This window comes from Ovis canadensis, chromosome 5 (genome assembly GCF_042477335.2).
Source record: "Ovis canadensis isolate MfBH-ARS-UI-01 breed Bighorn chromosome 5, ARS-UI_OviCan_v2, whole genome shotgun sequence".
NCBI lineage: Eukaryota > Metazoa > Chordata > Mammalia > Artiodactyla > Bovidae > Ovis > Ovis canadensis.
This window is the reverse complement of record NC_091249.1, coordinates 24385197-24406985: the sequence shown is the minus strand read 5'-3', so window position 1 is coordinate 24406985 and position 21789 is coordinate 24385197. Positions and strand designations below refer to the sequence as shown.

Genomic DNA, 21789 nt, shown 5'->3' with positions numbered 1-21789 from the left:
AACCCTTTAGGATACCCGGAGGGGGCCAAGGGCGGTCCCTAATCCAGTCCTCCACTTGGCCTGCCCATGTCTCAGCTCGGCCACCCTCAGAGCGGATAAAAAGATGTATTTATTCTGGGCGGGAGGGCGGGGGACTGAGATGAATAGGGAGGGTCCCGCGTGTCCAGCGTCCTGGATGGACAATGGACAAGGGCATTCATTCATTCATTTACTCATCAAATATTTAAGGCGCTCCTGCTCCGTGCCAGGCTCTGTCCTATCTCAACAGATACGTCTACGAGTAAGCTGAATGAATATGCTCTTGGTAAAGGGAACGGGGCATGCAAAGGCTTGGAGGGCGGACAGAGAGATACAGCACACTTTAGGAGAGTGCAATAGCGAAGGAGTTTGCAAAGCAGCTAGCAAAGCATCTTTAGGTTGCAGTGGTACGAAAGACAAGGGCAAAACGGTCTGTTCGCTTGCTGGTTGACCAGTGGATATTTATTGAGCACATATTATGTGCTAGATTACAAAGGATACCCAGCCAACCCAAGTCTCAGCCCTGAGGGAGCTGACATTCACGAGTCTGTCTCCATCTCTGTTCCCTCTCTGTCCCCCACCCTCCAGTCCTGAGAATGGCACAGAGCAGGGTTTCAGTATACATATGTGGATGAAAGAACTAGGTAATCTCACCATCTCCAGGTCTGGCTTGTAACTGAGATTTCTTAGGCAGAAGCAGGTACAAGAAACAAAGACACAAATGCACCCTTCCCAGGCCAGGACAAACCTAGACAGCATATTTTAAAAAAGTGAAGACATCACTTTGCCAACAGAAGTCTGTATAGTCAAAGCTGTGGTTTTTCCAGTTGTCATGTAGAGATGTCAAAGTTGGGCCATAAAGAAGGCTGAGCACCGAATAAGTGATGTTTTCAAACTGTGGTGCTGGAGAAGACTCTTGAGAGTCCATTGAACAGCAAGGAGATCGAACCAGTCAATTCTAAAGGAAATCAACCCTGGATACTCATTGCAAGGACTGATACTGAAGCCCCAGCTTTGGCCACCTGATGCGAACAGCCGATTCACTGGAAAAAACCCTGATGCTGGGGAAGACTGAGGGCAGGAGGAGAAGGGAGCGACAGAACGTGAGATGGTTAGATGGCATCACCAACTCAGTGGACATGATTTTGATTATCTCACTATTGGGAGAGAGTGAAGGACGGGGAAGCCTGGCATGCTGCAGTTCATGGGGTTGCAAGGAGTCAGCTACTATTTAGTGACTGAACAACAGGCCAGGAGAGTCAATTCTCAGGACAGATGAGAGTTCCTTGTTCTAGGAACAACCCAGCCACTCAGACAGCTGGGGCTTCAGCTGTTCAAGCCTCATGAAATGAGTCTTTGCAATTCCCTGGTTGAGCTGCTGCATATTCCAGCTGGGCTAGGGCCTGCAGAGCAGTAAAGTGAAGGGGAGAGTGGGCCCTGGGCTGTTGCTGAGGGCTGCCCGGCCAGCCCCACCCAGCTGGCAAATACTGAAACTGCTGTGGCAGCGGGCACAGCGATTGTCCTTCTCTTCCTGTTCTGCTGACCTCTGCCACCCCCACTGAGCTATCGATTGCCTCTGGCTAAGCCAGTGCCCTCTGTGGGACTGTCTCCACTGTGCTGCTTGTGCCTGACATCTGAGCTGCTTCCTTCTACACACCTGGAGAGACGGTATGTGAGACATGGGGACAACAGTGTCCTGAACAGAATCCACCTGAAGCCACCTGTTGACTGATGAGGAAGTGCCCGGGGAGGGGTGAGCAGGTGGCCCAAGGGCACAGCGCAACACTGGGTATCCCCTTCCGTCTTGATTTTGTAGCTCAAGAGGTTGGGAGGCCTAACTGATGAGGAGCTCAGATTTTTTTAAAAATATTTATTTTAAATTGGAGGATAATTGCTTTACAATGTTGTGTTGGTTTCTGCTGTCCAACAATCAGCCGTAAGTATACATATATCCTCTCCCTCTGAGCCTCCCTCCCACCCTCACCCCCATCCCACCCATCGAGGTCATCACAGAGCCCTGAGCTGAGTTCCCTGTGCTATACAGCTGCTTCCCACTGGCTGTCTGTTTTACACATGATAGTGTATATGTGTCCGTGTTTCTCTCTCAATTCGTCCCCCATGCCCCTGTCAGGAGCTCAGATTTGAATGCTACCTCTACCCTTGTGTGTGGGGAGTTGGGGGTGGAGGAGTTCTGGAATGCCAGCTAATAGATGCAGAAGGAAAGATCAGGTTAGAAAAGCACCATTTTTCATCCACCAGAGGAATGATTGATTCAGACAGTTCTTTGTTAAATGGGGCAGTAGATATTCACTGTCAAAGAACCAGCCCACATATCACTTGTTAATTTCAGTGGAGAAAAAGTTACCTTGGAAAAGGTGCAGTGGAGAAAGCTGGCAGTCACCACCTTAACCAAGTGATAAAGAGATATGACTACTGATGGAATAGGCTGTCCTCACTATTACTGCTGTGAGGTATTGCTCAGAAAGACACATCACCTTTGAAGAACTTGGTCCTGCCCAAAGTGTTTAACCTGAATCTGATTGTTGTTGTTCAGTCGCTCGGTTGTGTCCGACTCTTTGCAACTCCCTGGACTGCAGCACGCCAGGCTTCCCTGTCCTTCACCTTCTCCCGGAGTTTGCTCAAATTAATTACTAGGAAAAAAAACAACAACAGACACAACCTGATGAAGGGAAGGAATGGAAGGCATGGAAGGGATAATAATAAATCAGAGAAATACCTGAATCATTTTGGTCTAGTTGTCCAAGGGGAAAAAATGAGAGAAAAGCCCAAGATTACTGAGGAGGCCTCATTCTTTAAAAAACAAAACCAAAATGGTCTGGACTCTTCACACAGATCCATGTCATGAAAGGCAAAATCAATCCATTAATTAAATGAATAAATGAGTGGTAAATGGCTCTAGATTAAAGGAGACAAAAGATAGAAGACAACAAAAATCAGTCTTTGATTCTTGCTTGGATCCTTGATAAAAATTTCAAAGAATAGTAAAAGAGTTATGATGGATATTCTTGGGATAATCTAGGATATTTGAATGTTGCCTAAATATTAGATAGTAATGCCATATCCACGTTAAATTTCCTAAGTGTGAGTGTTGTGTTGTGGTTACACAAGAGAATATTCTTATTCTTAGGACATACACACTGATTTGCTTGTGTGCTAAATTGCTTCAGTCGTGTCCAACTCTTGCAACCCCATGAACTGTGGCCCGCTAGGCTGCTCTGTCCATGGGATTCTCCAGGCAAGAACAGTAGAGTGAATTTCCATACCCTCCTCCAGGAGATCTTCCTGACCAGGGATTGAAACTGGGTCTCTTACATGTCCTTCATCGGCAGGCAGATTCTGTAGCTAGCACCACCTGGGAAGTCCAAACGCTGAATTACTAAGTGTTAAATTCATGACGCCTGCAACTGTCACATGGTTCAGAAAAAATTATACAGGTATAAAACATCCCTATGAACATATAGGGAGATAGAGAAAACAAATGTAACAAAATAGTAACAATTGCTGCTGAATCCAGGAGAGTGGAATATGGGTATCACTTTACTATTCCTGTAAGTTTTCTAAGCTTTGAAATTTAAAAAAAAAAATATATATATATATATATATTTATTTTTGGCTGCACTGGGTCTTGTTGCTGTGCACGGGCTTTCTCTAGTTGTGGCAAGTGGGGGCTACTCTATTTGTGATATTCAGGCTTCAGTCCATGGGGTTGCAAAGAGTCAGACACGACCGAGCGAATAAGCACGGCACAGGCTTCTCATTGCAGTGGCCTCTCTTGTGGGCTTCAGTAGTTGTGGCTCGAGGGCTCTAGAGTGCAGGCTAAGTCGCTGTGGTCCACGAACTTAGCTGCCCGTCAGCATTTGGGATCTTCCTGGATTGGGGATCAAACTGTCATCCCTTGCATTGCAAGGCAGATTCTTAACCACTAGACCACTGGGAAGCCCTAGCTTTGAAATTTTAAAAATAAATACCTGAAACGAATACTCCTACTCCCCTCCCATCCCCAAAGGCAAACTTCCGATGGGTTTATAAATAAATATCTTAGAAATAAACGACAACTCCTAAAATAGTAGGGCTACTTTCTGGAGGGACAATGGGCAGGTCTCCTTTCAAAATACATCTTCAGGCACTACCCACCACTTCCTTGGCCCCAACCTGGTCCAGCCCCAACCAAGTTCTCCCTGATCTCCCAGCTTCACCCTGGATCACCGCCCCCCCATCTATTTCCCCTATGGCAGCCAGGGGGCACCTGTGAGCACCCAAGTCTGAGCGCATTCTTTTGCTGCTGATGACCCCCCACACCAAGAGGCCATTTGCCCTTGAAACACTTCAGTGAAATATTTCATCTGGAGTCTGGCCTAGCCACACTGATGTCCAGCATTATTTTCCCAAGGAAAGTTGGCCCCTCATTGAGACAAACCACCCAGACCTCAACTCCAATTTCTGGGTAAAAGCAGATCATGCCATGTCCCTCCTGACTTAAACTCTCTCAACTGGCTTCTCCTCTGCCTCAGGCATGTGGGCCTGTCTCAGCAGGGCCCTGACTCGGCCTGTCTCATTCCTGGGCACACCCCACATTACTCTCTCCTGCTGTCTCTGCTCCGCCCACACCAGGCCTCCAGGGCCTCATGTTCTTCAGTTCAGACCTGCTTTATGCATGCCCCTGGTCTTCCTTGGAGCTTTATCCATGGGGCTGCTGCTCCAATGGCCTATCTCTGAGCCCTGACAAGTTCCTGTACCTTGGATGGTGTGCCCAGGACCTGCCACACATGAGTCCTCTCTCCAAGCTCTCTGGTGATGGGAAGTACAATACTTTCCCCACAACAGCTGGTTACATAGTGGACCCTTGAAAGACATGCCCGTGTGCCTGAATCTGTGACTATAACCTTATTTGGCATCAGGGTCTTGCAGAAGTAATTTAAAAAATTGAGGATTTCAAGATGAGATCATCCTGGATTTAAATGGGCCCTGAATCCAATGTGTTCTTTTAAAGAGACAGAAAAGAAGATACAGAGGACTTTCCTGGTGGTCCAGTGGTTAGGAGTCTGCCTGCCAATGCAGGGGACACGGGTTCAATTCCTGGTTTGGGAAGATTCCACATGCCGAGGAGCAACTAAGCCTGCATGTCCCAAAGTTTGAGCTCCACAAGAGAAGTCACTGCAATGGAAAGCCCATGCTTGCTGCAACTAGAGAAAGCCCATGAGCAGCAGTGAAGACTCAGAGCAGCCACAAATAAATAAAATTTAAAAAAAAGAAAACACAGATACAGGAAGGGGAGATGGCTTCTTGTGAAGATAGAGGCAGAGATTGGAGTGATGTAGCCATAAGCTAAGTAAGGCCAAGGATTGTTGGCAGCCCCCAGAAACTGGGAGAGGTGCGTGGAACTCACTTTAGGCTCCTTCAGAGCCTAAAGCAGGAGCCAACCCTACTGGGACCTTAGTTTTGGCTCTGTGGTTGCCTGAACTGCAAGAGAATAAATCCTGTTGTTTTAGGCCTCCCAGTTTGTTGTACTTTGTCACAGCAGCCACAGGAAACTAAAACAGAAGTCTCTGTTTCCTGGAAGACTATGAGCTCCACGAGTTCCCCACCAACTGCTTTGTTTGCCTCTTGCTGGATTCCCCGGGGCTAGTGAGCTGGCCCTTAGGAACTGTGCCCAATGACTAATGCATGAATCGTGTTGTAGGAATAGGATCCTAGGAAAGAGGGGTTTTCCTGGAGCCAGACAGAATATCCATTTCTTCCAGGTAGGAGTTGGAGGCAGTGGGGTGTGGGGGATCCCTTTCTTGGAGGAACAACCAGCAGACCTCAGGGCTGGGTTCTTCCTTGACACACTCCCTGACATGAGCGGTGACAGGGCAAATGTTGCAGGTCCTCTTGTCTGAATCACTTTGTCACTCAATTACTCTTTCAACAAACATTCAGAGGGGCAGCTCTGGGTCAAGTGCTACCCTGGATATCAGTGATATGACAATTATTAGGGCATAGTAGGTGACCTTGGACTTTCCAGGTATCTCAGTGGTAAAGAATTCCACCTGTAAATGCAGGAGACATGGGTTTGATCCCTGGGTAGGGATGATGTTCTGGAGAAGGAAATGGCAACCCACTCCAGTATCCTTTCCTGGAAAAACCCCAGAGGAGCCTGGCGGTCACAAAGAGTGACTTCTTTGGGGTCACAAAGAGTCAGACACAATGACCTCAAGGAAACCGGGGTTGCTCAGGAGGAGAATCTTCTGAAGTGTTCCTGAGGCTCTCTCCTCTCTTCATGACAAAGACGGAAATCATCTGAGTCATCAAGAGAGTTTCAGAACTCAGAAGAAATCAGACACCACCATGCTCCTCTCCACCACCAAGCATGGAATCAGCAGACTGTGAAAGAATTCTCAGGTTTGTGTGGGGGGAACATGTACTTTAAGGAGTAGATTTTAATAGAAAATAGATGCTTATTGCTTGTGCTATGCTAGTTGGAAATAGGTTGATGCGTGGAAATTTCAAGAGACTGATCATATATATAGCTCAGGTACTTTTAGTTGTTATATAATCAAATGACTCTCTCCCCTTCCCACCCCCACCTCCGGAAAGAATATTAAGACAGAACAAAACCCCAAATCTTTGCAAGCTCCTGCCTCCCTTAGGAAAGGTCGGAAGTCTCCAGTGGCCCACGGGCCCTGTACTGTCTGCCTTTGCCTCCCACTCACCCCTCATTTACTCTGGTCCAGCCTCATTGGACTTCTGGCTGTTCCTTTAGAAAAAATAAAAATTATTTGGCAGTGCAGGATCTTAGTCGCAGCATGTGGGATCTTTTGTTGTTATTGTTGTCGTGGTATGTGGGATCTAATTCCCTCACCAGGGATGGAACCCAGACCCCCTGCATTGGGAGTCCCCTGGCTGTTCCTTAAACTCAGGCTCCTGCTTCAGCGCCTTTGCACAGGCTGTCTCCTCTGCCTGGAAAGTCCTTCCCTCAGTACTCACGTGGCTTTCCTCTTATTTCCTTCAACTCTTTGTTCAAATGTTGCCTTCAGGGTGAGGCATTCACTGACCGTGTCACTTAAACTGCACCCAGCACCCATGGACAGAGGAGCCTAGTGGGCTGCAGTCCATGGGGTCACAAAGAGTCAGACACAACTGAGCAACTAAGCACACAGCACAGCACTCTCTACCTGCTTGTTCCATGTTTCTCCAGCACTCCCTGCTGCTGCTCAGTCGTGTCCAACTCTTCGCGACCCCATGGATGGCCCAGTAGGCTCCTCCATCCATGGGATTACCCAGGCAAGAATACTGGAGTATGCTGCTATTTCCTCCTAGAGGGGATCTTCCTGACCCAGTGATCGAACCCCGGTCTCCCACACTGCAGGCAGATTCTTTACTGTCTGAGCCACCAGGGAAGCCCTCTTTACCACTAGCACCACCATTTATTTTTGGTTTTATTCTTTGTCATCCCACATGACTGTCAGCTCTGCAAAGGCAGTAGTTTTTGCCAGTTTTGTCTAATACTGTCTCCTCAGCATCAGGAGCAGGACTGGACAGGGACTTTGCTAGTGGTCCAGTGGTTGGGAATCCACCTCCCACTGCAGGCGGTGCAGGTTCAATCCCCAGTTGGGGTAATAAGGTCCCACATGCCTCAGGGTGTGGCCAAAAATAAAAAAATAATAAAAAAAGAACAGGACTGGACACACTGGAGGCATTCAATAAATGTTTATTGAATGGACAATGCTTATTATGTATCAGGCATTATACTGTGTTTTTTAATAATTAACAGCTAATGAGAATAACCAATATTTAAGGAGACCTGGAGCAAATTTTTCCCAAAGTTCCTTAGTATTTCCTCCTGTTAATTCACAATTGTCCTGTGCTGGGCCTGTGTCAAATTCTCAGGGGTTAGCTGTCTAAGTTGCGGCCCTAGGGTTGTGAGAAGGTGGGAGTGGCTATGCTTAGTCTTGTCTCACATAAGAGGAAACAGTGGCTGAGAGGTTTCTCATTTGTCCAGGGGAATGCAGTGAGCAGAACTTGAACTCAGCATGGTCACCGTTCAGAAGCCAAGTTCTTTGTTTTAAATATTTATTTGTCTGCACCTGGTCTTGTTACATGTGGGATCTAGTTCCCTGACCAGGGATGGAACCCAGGCCCCCTCAATTGGGAGTTCAGTCTTAGCCACTAGACTACCAGGATGTCCCAAGAAACCAAGTTCTTAAGGCCATGTTCTTTTGCCTCCCCAGTGCCCTACCTTGCCCAGTTTTCACAATACCTCTATGAAGTCTGTAACTTCAGTAGCCGTTTTCAAAGGTGACCACTGAGACTCAGAGAAGCGAAGTCACTTGCCCAAGAACACACACAGCAGCTGACTGACAGAGCTGGGACTCAAACCCACTCTGCTCAGTCCTAGGGCCTGATGTTCCACTGCTGGTGTCAAGTGAGCAGGTTGTGACCAAACAGCATGGGAGTGAGCCTGCTTTTTCTTTTTGGCTGCATTGCATGGCTTGTGGCATTTTAGTTCTGAACAGGTATTGAACCCAGGTCCTTGGCAGTGCGAGCACAGAGCCCAAACCACTGGGCCAGCAGAGAATTCCTGGAGTGAGCCTTCTCAAGTGAGATGAAGGCCAGGGTGGAGTTGTGGGTCTCAGGGGCTTGCCTGGGGATTTGGTTCCTGGAGCTTAGCCAAGAGTACAGACCCAAAAGACCGTGGACACGACACACCTCAGAGGTTTCTTTGGAGTGGGCTGAGGAACATTTTCCCATTAGGGTACAGTAACTGACACACAGCACTTGTTCTGTGTCAGGCTCTGTTGTGTGCTTCTATGTATCTATACCTGAAAATCCTCACAACCGTAGAAGTATGATTTTTGTGCTTCTTCTACAGTTGAAAAAACTGAGGCACAGAGAAGTCGTGTCACTTGCTCAAGGTCCCACAGCTACAAAGTGGTTGAGTTGCGATTCAAACCTGGAAGCAGCAGCAATGATAGAGGAGAGATAGGAGCCTCCAAACGTGAAACTAGATCTTCACACCCACCTGCACGTGTCTGGTAGAATCAACATATGGAAAAACAGAAGACAAACTATTTCCATATGTGAGAGGGAAAAAAAGGCGGGGGGCACAGAGCGTACAGTATGTACCATTTGTGTAAAAAAAGAACAATGTCTTCATGCAACATTACAGAAGGAAAGGCACAGGAGAAAACTGGGAAAATTCCTCTGGCAGTGGACCCAAAAGCAGCATGGGAAGAATTTTTAACTCTATATGCCCTTACAAATTCAGTACTGTGATTACATAGCCAAAAATCAAAACTGAAAATTTACAAATTATGTTTATGCTTATATAAGCAGATTGACTTTAGGAGGCTGCACAAAATTAAAATTTCTAATGCCATGGCTTGTCTACAGTGGTCCTGAGGAAGGAGGGAACTTGACTACTCACCACAGGCCGAATGTGAATTTTTGTTTTCTACTGTTTCAATCAGGGAAAAATGCAGTACTCCTGGTGTGATGGATAAAGATACTGTGCTTAGTCACTCAGTCGTGTCCAGCTCTTTGCGACCCCACGAGGTGGGTGCAAAACAGAGGCAGCTCCCCTCACACTGTTGTGGAAGGAGCAAACTCCAAAATGTGGCCAGGATAGACATCGTGGGAGAATAAATTCTTTACAGGGAAGCTAAGGGAGCGAGGGGAGAAGCCAGCTTGCAGACAAACCGAACACCTGACACACACGTGCAGCCAGGTCCAGTGTGGGCCAAGGCTGTGCATCCGAGGGACAGGCCTGTTTACTAGGGTCCTTGTCCTTTTCCTGAAGACTGGCACTGTCCCATCCACTACCACAGGAAGGTTATTTCTCCAAGTTACCAGGATTGCGTGTGGCACAGTGAAGCTTTGTGCACATCTGTGCCCACAGCCCTTGGATAAGAACCCTATACAGACCAGCTATGTTAATGAGGAAGGCTGGGGCAGGTGGATGGCAGCTCAAGGGGGTCCTCATCCTGGAAGTGGTGATAGGGTCCCTCTTGGCTCTAATACTCCAGGGGTCACCTCCGAATGAGGATGGCCTCTCTGGGCTCGAAGCAGCTACTCCTCTAAGAGACCCATGGCTTAGGTTTGGGTGGAAAGCCCTCTAAGATCTGTGCTGTCCAATAATCACTGCTAGCCACCAGGGGCGGGTGCTGAGCACTTGAAATGTACCTGTAGCTACCAAGCAACTTTGTTCTGTTGAATCTTAAAGAATTTGTTTTAAAAAGAACATTTCCATCGCTGAAGAAGGTTCTCTGGGACAGCACTGCCCTTAGATTGCTTCCAGTGGTTAAACTGTTTCAGTGGGAAGGGAAAGCCCTCTAAGGTTATGTTAAATATGGTTATTTAAGTTTCTACACCAGATATCTTGTAGCAAAATAGCAATGCAGTTTTTGGCCTGTGTAATTACTTACCTTATAATAAAACTAGTTCCTTAAAAAAAGTTACAAAGTAAAAGCAGTTTCAGTGGCCTGCAAATAGAGGGAGGGCAGGAAATAGGTCCTAACCAGGGTGGGGTGGCCCTGGGTTGGAATCCTAATCTGGTTTGGCCAGGGCCTGCCTGACACCAGCTTGTTCTAGCAAGAAAGCAGGGGTGGGGCCGGTGGGGGGGGGGGGGGGCGGGTGGAGATTAAGAGAGTAGGGCACACACTTCTTGGCCCCAGCAACCAGATCTTGCAAGACTGGGAAAGGATCTGTTTAACTTTGGCCCCAACCTTCACCAAAAAACAAGCTCTGAATCCACTGGGATCTTCTGATGCCCAGATCCAGTCCGGCGGGTTTCTCTTGTTCACCCCATATTTAGCTCAGGAGGGCAACTTCTCTCCCTTGCAGAGGACTCCTACCTCCTGCCTGCCCCTCCCTCCCACCCACCCTGGCTGCCTCTGGAGGGCTGCCCCGACCCCACCCCATCCCATCAGCAGAACCCTTAAACAGAGTCGCAGGACCGCTCCCCTGAGGTTTAGCATCAGTCTTTAATGCTGTCACGCTGCACATTGACAAGTCACACGCTTTGGTCTTGTGTTGGCAGTGGCAACTTACAATGAGTCTAAAAGTCTGAGCACCAGACTGACCTGCAAGGAACAAACACTTGTTCCAACACCCCCCCGCCCCCCACCCCCACCAGGTTCTTTCTCAGTTCCATCATGGCCCTTTACAGAGAGCAGCAGCTGCTGTGGACCGGTTTCGTCTGACTGCACACCAACTTTACAGAATTATAAAAACATATTTACAGGCGTTCCACAGTGCTCCTGTAATCAGAAGCAAAGACCCTTTTATCAAAAGGGATTATAGCTAGGGCTGTGCAAAATTCAAAAGGATCAGATCCTTTTGAGAGAGTCCAGAGTCCATTGAACAAAAAAAATAACCTGGGTCACGGGGAAATCCCAGGTGTGCCAATAGATTGCCTCACAGCAAAGGAAGGTGAAGATCTCTGTCTGGGAGCCCGGGGTCAAGACTCCAGCCAAGGTCCCCCACCCTTGAGGGAGAGGCAGCTGCACAAGTTACTCACTCAGTGAAGGCCGGCTCCCTTGGTCCTGCTGGAACAAGGGAGGTATTGCTTGTGGGAGCTGGCCAGGCAGTTCAACAACCACAGTTGAGATTCTCAATTTGAGATGGCAAAAGAGAAGACGGGGTTTCTTAGGGGAAGGGCAAGATGGGGGAGACAAATACAGAATAAAACACGAACTGATCACACAATAGAAACTCAGGAGTGTACAGGGTCTGGTACCCATAAAGGCAGGTGCACACCCCAGGATGTCTGCAAGCGGAGGGACTACAATAGGGGGATCAAGTCCAGCTGTGGGTCCGCGGTCTGCCTCTCCCCCTGGGCAGGGCCTGGAGAGGGAGGAGGGGGGTGCTGCCCACCCAGGAGGGCTGCAAGGACCCAGTGGGGCAGACTGCACTGCCTTTGCCTGCTGTCCCCACCACCTGCCGCCCTACCGCTCGAAAAACAACTTTAGTCTAGTGCACGACTTTGAAAGATTGTAATATATTCTCTGGAAAACATTCAGCAGTATGAAAGCCCTCCCTGGGCCCTCCCGCCCTCTCGCGGGTCCACAGCTGGTGGAACGGTCAGGAAATCCTTGAGCTCTGGAAAGGTCCCTGGTCAGTCCTTGGGGAACACGGATTGACTATATTGGAAGAACCTGCTCAAGAACGGTTCTTGACGTCTGGGGAATCCTTTCAGGGAAGATCACTTCAAACTCAATAATGAGGTCCCCGCGTTTCTCGGGCGTTTTCGGGAGAGGGAGGCCTTCTCCGGGAACTTTTCGCCGCATGCCAGGCCTGATGACATCTTTGAACACAACGGGTATGGTCCTGCCGTCCAGAGTGGGGACATTCACTGTACAGCCACACAGAGCCTTGGAAAGCAAAGGGACAGCATTAGAAAGAGTAGCTTAAGGAGCTCACATCTTGCCCAGAGGCTGCTGACTGGAGGGTAAGCACCATCAGACCTCTGCAGCTAAGACCCTGCCTTAAGATCTACCCACGTCACCAGCACAGAAGCTCTGGAAAAACAGAGCCCTGGACAGTCTTGTCACCATTGCACTGTCCAAGCCTGGCCGCACCAAGTGCCCAGAAACATCTGTCAAGCAAACACTGAACAGCATCACAAAGCAGCTTCTCTCTCCCCAGATGCTGCCCTGCCTAGTGCCTTACCTCCCGAAGGCTGATCCTGGCTGGATAAATGACATCAGAGCCATCTCTCTTAAAGATATTGTGTGGCTTGTCCTTTAAAACAAAGACAATATCGGCTGGAATGTTGTTTGAAGTCTGGTCTCCTTCCTTGGGGAAGGTGATTTTGGTCCCTTCTTTCCACCCCCGCTTCACTTCGATGGTCAAGATTTTGTCTTCATTGCGAATGCTCTTTCCGTCGGGGTTCAGCCGCTTATGAGAGATTTTCATTTTCTTGGTACAGCCGCTGTAGATCTCTTCAAGTGAGACCCTAAGGTCATGGGTGACGGGGGGATCTTGTTTCTTTCGGGTGGGCTCTTGGGCAGGGCGGGAGCGGCCAAAGTTCATGTTGGTGAAGCCACCCATGCCCATGGGGAAGCCAGAGAACGGGTCATCGATGTCCATGCCTTCCTCCCCGTTGCGCTGCCCAAAAAAGTTGTCAAAGGGATTTCGGCCACCGAAGAACTCAGCAAACATGGCATGAGGGTCTCCATGGAATGTGTAACTGAAGGAGGTACCGTTAGTACCACCGCTGCTCCCGCCGCTGGGACCACTGCCCTTCAGGCCTGAAACGCCAAAGCAGAAGAAATCAGATGGCGAGCTAGGAACTTAACTCTCCAGGAACTTTCCTTCAAGGAAAAAAGCTTAGGAGCCATTGGGGGAGGAATTTTTTTAGCCTGTCAGGGAAGAACAAGGAAGAACTCCAAGCTTTTACCTCCCACTTGCAGCAGCAAAACAGAACCCCCACCCACTTATGGCAGTTAGTCCACTGTGGCAAGACAATGGTGAAGCGTTCAAGGTTTCAGATGGGCATCTCTTGGGGCCACCCAGGTCCTCACATCTGAGTAACTCATTTCCCTTGCACTGTTACAATGAGTACGGAAAACTAAGAGATCCAATGAAAAATGCTTACCCCGGATCAGTTTTCACTAAATGCTTACTCTTAAATTCCCTACAGCTAGAGACGTGTGGAGAGTAGTAAAAGGAACGTGAAACTGCAAATGCAGACTTTCAGATTCTCACACCCTGGCACTAACTGCCCCCATTCTCATGTAATTAGCCACTTCTTCCTGAGGACCAAGCCCAGCAACCTGCCTGAGTCATCAATGGGAGACGGGACAAGAAAGCTTTCTTTTTCCCTGAAGAGGGCTGGCCCCACTGTTCCCTGCACCTTGACGGCCGACTAGGTAAGCACTTTACAAGGATTACCTCACTCCACCCTCGGAGGCGCGGGAGGTCGCTCGGCGCCAATTGGCACCTCATTTGCAGGCTCACTACTCGCAGCCTGTGCCCAGAGCTCAGCCAGAGGTCCTGTCCTGAACCCCGGGGTGGCAGAGCCTCCCACCTCGCACAGGTGAGCCCAGGCCCGCAGCGCCGGCAGCCAAGCTAGGTCTCCGAACCCTCTCTTTCTGCACCCGCACCCCCGGACGTGGGTGGAGGCGAGAGCCCAGGGAGGGGCAGCCCCAGACATACTAGAAGCTTCTGAACAAGCAGCGCGGCCAGGGCCCCTCCTCCCATCGGGCGGCCGCCAATCCGAGGGCGGAGGCCCTTGTGGCCAGAGGGCCGGGGCTGCTTCAACCCCTGCGGCCGGAGCACCCCCCCGGAGATGCTGCAGCGAGGCCACCCTGCCTCGGTTTCTCCGCCTGTCAAACGGCGAGAGCGCGCCCCCGGCTGCGCGCGCGCACGCACCTTCCTCCCCGTAGCGGTCGAAGATCTCGCGCTTGCGCGGGTCGCTGAGCACGTCGTAGGCCTCGGCGATCTCCTTGAACTTCTCCTCAGCGCCGGGCTCCTTGTTCTTGTCCGGGTGGTAACGCAGCGCCTGACGGCGGTAGGCCCTCTTGATCTCCTCGTCCGACGCACCGCGGGCCAGGCCCAGCGTCTGGTAATAGTCCTTTCCCATTGCCCCCGCCTGCGGCCCGCCACCCAGCTGTCGCCGTCCCCCGGCTCCGCCACCGCCCCGTCCCGGACTCTATATACCCGTCCGGCGGAAGCTTCCAGAGCCCGCCAGCCCCCTCCAGAACCTTCCGCCCCGCCCCTCACGCGGCTTTGGCCAATCCCCGTCGTCCAGGCTGCGACGCGCGACATCCGGGGCGGGGCCGCGCCGCCAACGGCCTCCTGCGCGCGGCCCCGCCCCATCCTGGGCAACGATTCTCAGCGGCGCGCGCCCCGGGCGGCGGAGGCCCCGCCCACCCTCCGCGGGAACCAATAGCGACCCAGGTTTTATTGCTTCCTGCAGCCAGGCAGGCTTTGCGGCCCGCCTCCTGTCTGGGTCAATAGGTTACGACGCGCTACTCTAGGAAGGGGCGGATCTGGGGAAGACACCTCCCCTTCACAGTTCAGTTCAGCCTCTCATTCGTGTCCCACTCTGTGTGACCTCACTGCAGCACGCCAGCTTTCCCTGTCCATCACCAACTCCCAAAGCTTGCTCTAACTCACGTCCCAACGAGTGGTTGATGCCATCCAACCATCTCATTCTCCGTTGTCCCCATCTCCTCCTGCCTTCAATCTTTCCCAGCATCAGGGTCTTTTCCAGTGGTCAGTTCTTCGCATCAGGTGGCCAAAGTATTGGAGCTTGAGCTTCAGTATCAGTCCTTCCGGTGAATATTCAGGACTGATTTTTTTTAGGATTGACTGGTTTGATCTTGCAGTCCAAGGGAGTCTCGAGTTTTCTCCAACACCACAGTTCAAAAGCATCAGTTCTTCCGTGCTCAACTTTATGGTCCAACACTCACATCCATACATGACTATTGGAAAAACCATAGTTTTGAATAGATGGACCTTTGTTGGCAAAGTAATGTGCCTGCTTTTTAATGTGCTGTCTAGGTTGGTCATAGCTTTTTTTCCAAGGAGCAAGCGTCTTTTAATTTCATGGCTGCCGTCACCATTTGTAGTGATTTTTAAAGACCAAGAAAATAAAGTCTCTCACTGTTTCCATTGTTTCCCCATCTATTAGCCCCTTCACTAGCAGATGCACATATGCCCGCCCCTATCTCACAGGGCCAGGAATGAGTTCCTGCCAGGTGTCTCTGGGCGGTGTGAGTTGCCTAATTTTCCCCAGCCCCAGACACCCGCTTCCTTCTGGAAATAAAAATAGTCACCCGCCCTGTTCTACAAGCTGTGTGTGCATGCTCAGTCATATCCAACTCTTTGCGAACAGAATGCAGGTGGGAGCTCCAGTACTATCTGCGTCCTCAATCATAAAGGACCCTGCAAAGTGAGGTGAGCACCGGGAGCCAAAGTTCACCTCCCTGCAGAGGTCTTCTCAGTCCAGCCCTTCAAGCCTCTCATTTTACCGTTTTCTCAAGGACACCCGCCACTGAAATCTGAAATTGTTCCTTGGTTTTCATGTTAAATGTCTCCCCCGCTCCTAGCCTGGAATCACCGTAAAGTCAGGGACTGGGTCCTGTCAGTGCTGAGTCTCCAGTGCCAGGAAGTGTCTGGAACCAAAGCTTCGTAAATATTCCTGGCTGTTTTTATTTTTATTTATTTATTTTCATATGCATGGTTAGTGTTTTATTCTTTGAAGAATGGTTCTGAAACATCATGCTAAGTCAGGTTGAAAGGAAAAGTTTAAAATAGTTTTGTATGGATATAACATGTACTGACTGTTCACTGTACAGAATCTTGATCATAGAGCTTATGATACACCTAGTTTGCAGTAGCACCCTGGTTTTCCAGATAGTCATTATTTCTCTCTTGTTTGCATAGACTTCTTATCATTGGCTGCCTTCTGCTTTTGTTGCATGATCTCAGAGTCCCGCTGCTTCCTCCGATAGGTAGTCAGGCTATCTTCTTTTCTTTTTCCTTTACTAGTTTCCTGGGATTTCTTCATGTTTTTCTGGCAAGGAAGTTCTCATTGATTTCCACCTGCCCGACCTTTCAGGCGGGGCCAGACTCAATTGCCCCTCTCCCTCTGCGGACTAAAAAGTCCTGGCAGTTTTTAATGCATCTGGTTCTTTACCCCCGCCCCACTACCTTCATGATGTGGGGGAGACATGGGCATGCAATACACCTCTCAGGGCCTCAATATCTTCATCTCTGGGCAACATCATCCCTTTTGGCTCCTACAGTCTGGGGTGTCTGTGGTCAAGGACAGGGCTGACGCGGAAAGGAGGCTCAGAAAGAGGCACCACCTGAAAAGGGAAGAGGGGAGTAGGTGGAGGTGGCCTATAGAGGGGAAAGGTTCTTGGAAGAACTGCTTGGGAAGTCTGGGTGGTGTGACACTGGTGCTGGAGCCAGATAGTCACGTTTCATTCTTGGTTCCAGCACTTTCTGGCTGTGTGATCTTGGGCTGGTTACTGAGCCTTCCAGGGCCTTTAGCTTCCTCATCTGTACAATGAGGGTAGTAGTTGTACCAGCCTTATAGGGCTTTGAAGTTGACATTGAGTCAACATTTGTCAAGTGCCTGGGACAGACCTAGCTTAGAGGAAGTTCTGTAAAAGGGGTGACTAACTGGTTGAATGGTGGGCTGCTGAGGATCCCCCTTCCTGGCAGGACCACAGCAAAACATTTCTGGTAACCACTGCCCTTGTGCAAGCTGGAACTCTTGAGAAAGACGCCATGGCCTTACGGCCATCCCTGGCCACTCCCTGACCCCAGTGTAACTCTGTCAGTAAGGGATTCCCTGGTAGCTCAGTTGGTAAAGAATCTGCCTGCAGTGCAGGAGAACTGGGTTCGATCCCTGGGTCAGGAAGATCTCCTGGAGAAGGGAATGGCAACCCACTCCAGTACTCTTGCTTGGAAAATCCTATGGACAGAGGATCCTGGTGGGCTACAGTCCATGGGGTCGAAAACAGTCAGACAGAACTTAGCGATTAAACCATCACCATCAAAGGACTCTGGACTAAGCCACACACACCAGCCAACATGGGAGGATGAGTCTAGGCTGGATACCCAAGGGCACAGCACTGTAGGGGTCCTGAACCAATCATGGAGGAGAGGGAGTTTGATTTTTTTTTATAAAGTTACATAAAGAGATAGTGGGAGAGTCATCATGGGGGGAAAAACCCAGAGCTTCTGGATTTCTTCACACATATAAATTTAAGGGTTACAGATGTGGGGACTTCCTTGGCAGTCCAGTGGTTAGGATTCTGCTTCTAATGCAGGGGGAATGGGTTCAGTACTTGGTCAGCGAACTAAGATCCCACATGCTGTGTGGCCGAAAATTAAAAAAAAAACAAGGGAGTTACAGATGTGGGGACTTTTCTGGCGGTCCAGTGGTTAAGGCTCCCTGCTTCCACTGCAGGGGGTGTGGGTTTGATCCCTAGTCGGGGAACTAAGATCCCACATGCCACTTATAAACCCACCCTAAAAAAAATGTTAACAGATGTGGAGGCCTCTAAAGGTCTTCACATAGCTCTGGTAGACCAGCAACATCATGCAAGGGGTGTCCTTGTGTTTGGGGCAACCTTAGGGCTGGGAAATCTCCCTTCCTTGAGTAAGCCTGGGTCATATTCAGGAGGTTTTAACTGTTTAAGCTCCGCCCCCGCCACCCCCCAAAAAAAGAAGAGCCGTAACTCAACTGCTCTTATTATGTTCTTTGACCTGGACACATACTCACAGGGCACTGTTTTTTTTTTTGTTTCCCAGCTAGGCTGAGTGGCTTGTGGAATCTTAGTTCCCCAACCAGGGATTGAGCCTGCACCCTGGGCAATGAAAGTGCAGAGTCCTCGCCACTGGACTTCTAGGGAATTCCCTCACCAGGTACGTTGGAATGTTACTAGAAGAGTGATTTTCACAGAAACTTAGCAGAGGTTTGAGCTATCAACTCAGAGAACAGGAGACAATGTGATGGGTAGTTATATGCATAGACTTGGCTAGGCAGTAGTACCCAGTTATTCAACTAAACACTAATCTAAGTGCTGCCGTGAAGGGGTTTTGCAGATGTGGTTAGGTTAACATCTATAATCAGTTGGCTTTAAGTACAGGAGATGACCGTTGATTTTGTGGGTAGACCTCATTCAGTCACTTGAAAGGCTTTAAAAGCAAACACTGAAAGACCTTAAAAGCAAATATGGAGGTTTGCCTGAGAATGAAGCATTAGTTCCTGGCCAAGACCTGCTGGTCTGCCCTACAGATTTCACACTTGCCTTGCCAGCCCTCACAATTGTGAGAGCCAATGCCTGAAACAAGTCTCTTAATACACAGACACACTCACAAACACATATATCCTATTGCTTCCGTTTCATTAGTAGAACTAAGAACTAAGAATATAAGAACTAAGTAGGTCAGTCTGGAGTCAGTCAGCCTTAGTTGAGAACCTGGACCTGCTGTTTGCTTATTTACTGCCCATGTGATCTTGCCCAACTTATTCTCTGTAATTGCTAAGTATGTCCTCCATAAAACTGGGATAAGAGTAGATCTTACCTCCCAGGGTTGCTATGTGAATTTGAGAGGGCCAGGCAATAAACCTTATAATAATAGCTAACACTGACAAGGTCCTACTCTGTGTCAAATCGGTTCCAAACACTCAATGTGTATGAACTCATTTCATCCTGATAATAATCCTGTGAAGGGCTTCCCTGGTAGTCCAGTGGTTAAGAATCTGCTTGCCAGTGCAGGGAATATGGGTTCCATCCCTGGTCCGGGAAGATCTCACGTGCCGTGGGGCAACTAAGCCCGAGAGCCGTAACTACTGAAGCCTTGTGCCTAAAGCCCATGCTCTGCAACAAGAGAAGCCACCACAATGCGAAGCCAAAGCTCTGCAACTAGAGACAGCCCGAGTGGAGCAATGAAGACCCAGCACCGCCAAAAAGAACTTCATTAAAAAAGATAATCCTATGAGGTTGGATTACCTCATTACCTCTGTTTTACAGGTAGGGAAGCCAAGGCTCTGAGAGGTTACGTGACTTGCCTGAGGTCACCTAGTGAATAAAATGCTGAGGTGTAAACTGTTTAGCATATTGAGTGTTTATGGTAAGCACTCAGCTTGTATAAGATGTGATTCAGATGATGATAAAGCCTTACTTTTTTTTTTTAAAAAAAAAGCATCACCACTCTTTTCAACTCTTCTTCATCAAAAAGAACTTCAAAAGCATTACAGTCATATAAGCTAACAATCTGCCCTGGTGGAATGCCCATGTGAAATAAAAACCTATGTTCACATAAAAACCAGTGAGCAAATACTTACCAAGGCTTTATTTGTCATTACCAACAGCCATTTAAACCTGAATGTCTTTCCGTGGGTGAAATGTAAACAAACTGAATACTATTCAGTCATAAAAAAGGATTGAGCTATTGACACAGGAAGCAACGCAGAGGAACCTCAAATGCATTATGTTAAGAAGCCAGTTTCAATCGTCTGTGCACTGTGTGACTCCATTTTAAGGAGCTTCTGGGAAAGGTAAAAGTATTGATGCAGAAACTGGATCAGTGGTTGCCAGGGGCTGGGATCTTTGACAAAGGGAGACGGGAATTTGGGGAGATGATGGAAATGTTCCATATCTTGACTGCGATGGTGGTTGCATGACTATTTATTCAGAACTATACAGCAGAAAAGGTGATTTTTACTGAATGTAAACTATATCTCAATAAAAAGAAAATACATCCCACGAATTTAAAAATTCAAAAGGCAGAAAGGTTGGGAAACTTCTCTCCGGTGTTCCTGACACAGTGGAAAGTTGCAAATCAGCCCTGGCTTGTCTGCTGTAGGCTCTACGTTCCCTCACACAGCTCTGAAGCAGTTTGATCACACACCCCGAAACAAGCCAAGCCAGGTTAAGAATTAAGATCCTATCTTACTTACACCTGGGAAATAGAAAAAGAGCTTGTCTCGGTGCTCTGTGATGGCCTAGAGGGCTGGGATGGGGATTGCAGGGGGAGGCTCAAGATGGAGGAGATATATGTATACTTTTAGCTGATTCACATTGTTGTACAGCAGAAACCAGCACAGCACTGTAAAGCAATTACTCTGGAATTAAAAAAAAGAAAACTTGTGAGACTGATACAACCAAACACACCAGATCTTCCAGGTCCAAATGATCACAGGTTCGCCTGAATCTGAGACCCAAGGAGGCCCTGCTCACCCTTCAACAGTGCCACAGCGTAAGACCTTTCTGGAATTCCCCCTTTGGAAACTGCTTTAAGGGGCTGGTTACATTTGGCTCAGCAAATACCAAACGTATTTACTTGTCACCATTAGGAATCAGCCAATGTCCTGGGGAAACTAGGTGTCCCTATCAACAGGTACAGACAGAGTCATGGTATAGTGTCCTGGTGGCTTGAACTAAGTGGCCAGCCTTTGTTCTGAGGATGAATTCTGTTTGTGCTGGCAGCCTGATTACTGCAAACCAGATGAGGCCAACAAGGGGTCCTCACACTTGTGTTCAGTAACTCAGTCGTGTCTGACTCTTTATGAGGCCATGGACTGTAGCCCACCAGGCTCCTCTGTCCATGGGATTTCCCAGCTAAGAAAACGGGGTTGCTGTTTCCTCCTCTGGGGATCTTCCCGACCCAAGGATTGAACCTGAGTCTCCTATGTCTCCTGCACTGACAGGCAGATTCTTTACCACTGACCCACCTGGGAAATCCACCTCTCCACCTGTAATACCCATCAAAACCAAAGAGGACTTCCCCTCTGCAGGCTGGATCATGCCTTTCTATCAGTTTCTTGTAGGTGAGGAGGTGGGTGGAAGTTATTTGTATGCCCCAGCTGGCACACAGCATATTACGTTCACAAAATTACTTGGTGCCTGTTGAGTGAGTTCAGAGCTCACGAAAGCAGCCTCCAAAGGGAAATTCCAGAATGTCCCAAGCCTGTAGGAATGTGTGTGGGATCTCCAAAAATGACATCCCTTTGGACACCATATGCCTTACCTAGCTGGAACCCAGCAGTAGGGAAGACACACCTACTTAGACCACACTGGAGAACCTGGAAATTGCTAGCAAAACGTGGCTAGATTTTAGAGGTTCAACCCTACCCCCTTAGCATCTCAGAAGTAGATGCTTCAGGTAACTCAACCTGGTAGGATTTTAACTTGTGGCTTGTTCCTTTTTAAAAAATATTTATTTATTTGGTTGCACTGGGCCTTAGTTGCAGTATATAAGATCTAGTTCCCTGACCAGGGATTGGAATGGAACCCAGGTCCC

General features: G+C 48.8%; 1 protein-coding gene, 1 long non-coding RNA gene and 1 pseudogene across 7 annotated transcripts in view; 1 reads left to right on the top strand and 2 right to left on the bottom strand.

The window, feature by feature from the left end:
* Window positions 1-10981: 10981 nt before the first annotated feature.
* Window positions 10982-21789, bottom strand: part of DNAJB1 (DnaJ heat shock protein family (Hsp40) member B1) — a 36184-nt gene continuing 25376 nt past the window's right edge. For 4 of the 6 annotated variants that reach the window (XM_069590786.1, XM_069590790.1, XM_069590784.1 and 1 more), the window contains exons 4-5: window positions 12688-13268; window positions 10982-12389 (exon numbers count right to left, since the gene is read on the bottom strand). In XM_069590786.1, the coding sequence (XP_069446887.1) occupies window positions 12159-12389; window positions 12688-13179 (723 nt within the window). In that variant the 5' untranslated portion in view covers window positions 13180-13268 and the 3' untranslated portion in view covers window positions 10982-12158. Of the gene's footprint in view, window positions 12390-12687; window positions 13269-13911; window positions 14898-21789 lie in introns of those variants that run through there. The other 2 variants (XM_069590785.1, XM_069590789.1) reach the window with 2 other exon arrangements.
* On the top strand, window positions 13709-20637 carry LOC138440821 (uncharacterized). Its single transcript, XR_011257141.1, has 3 exons — window positions 13709-13889; window positions 18292-18405; window positions 19859-20637. It is a non-coding gene; the product is annotated as an uncharacterized lncRNA (long non-coding RNA).
* LOC138440579 (small EDRK-rich factor 1 pseudogene) lies at window positions 16259-16751 on the bottom strand (annotated as a pseudogene).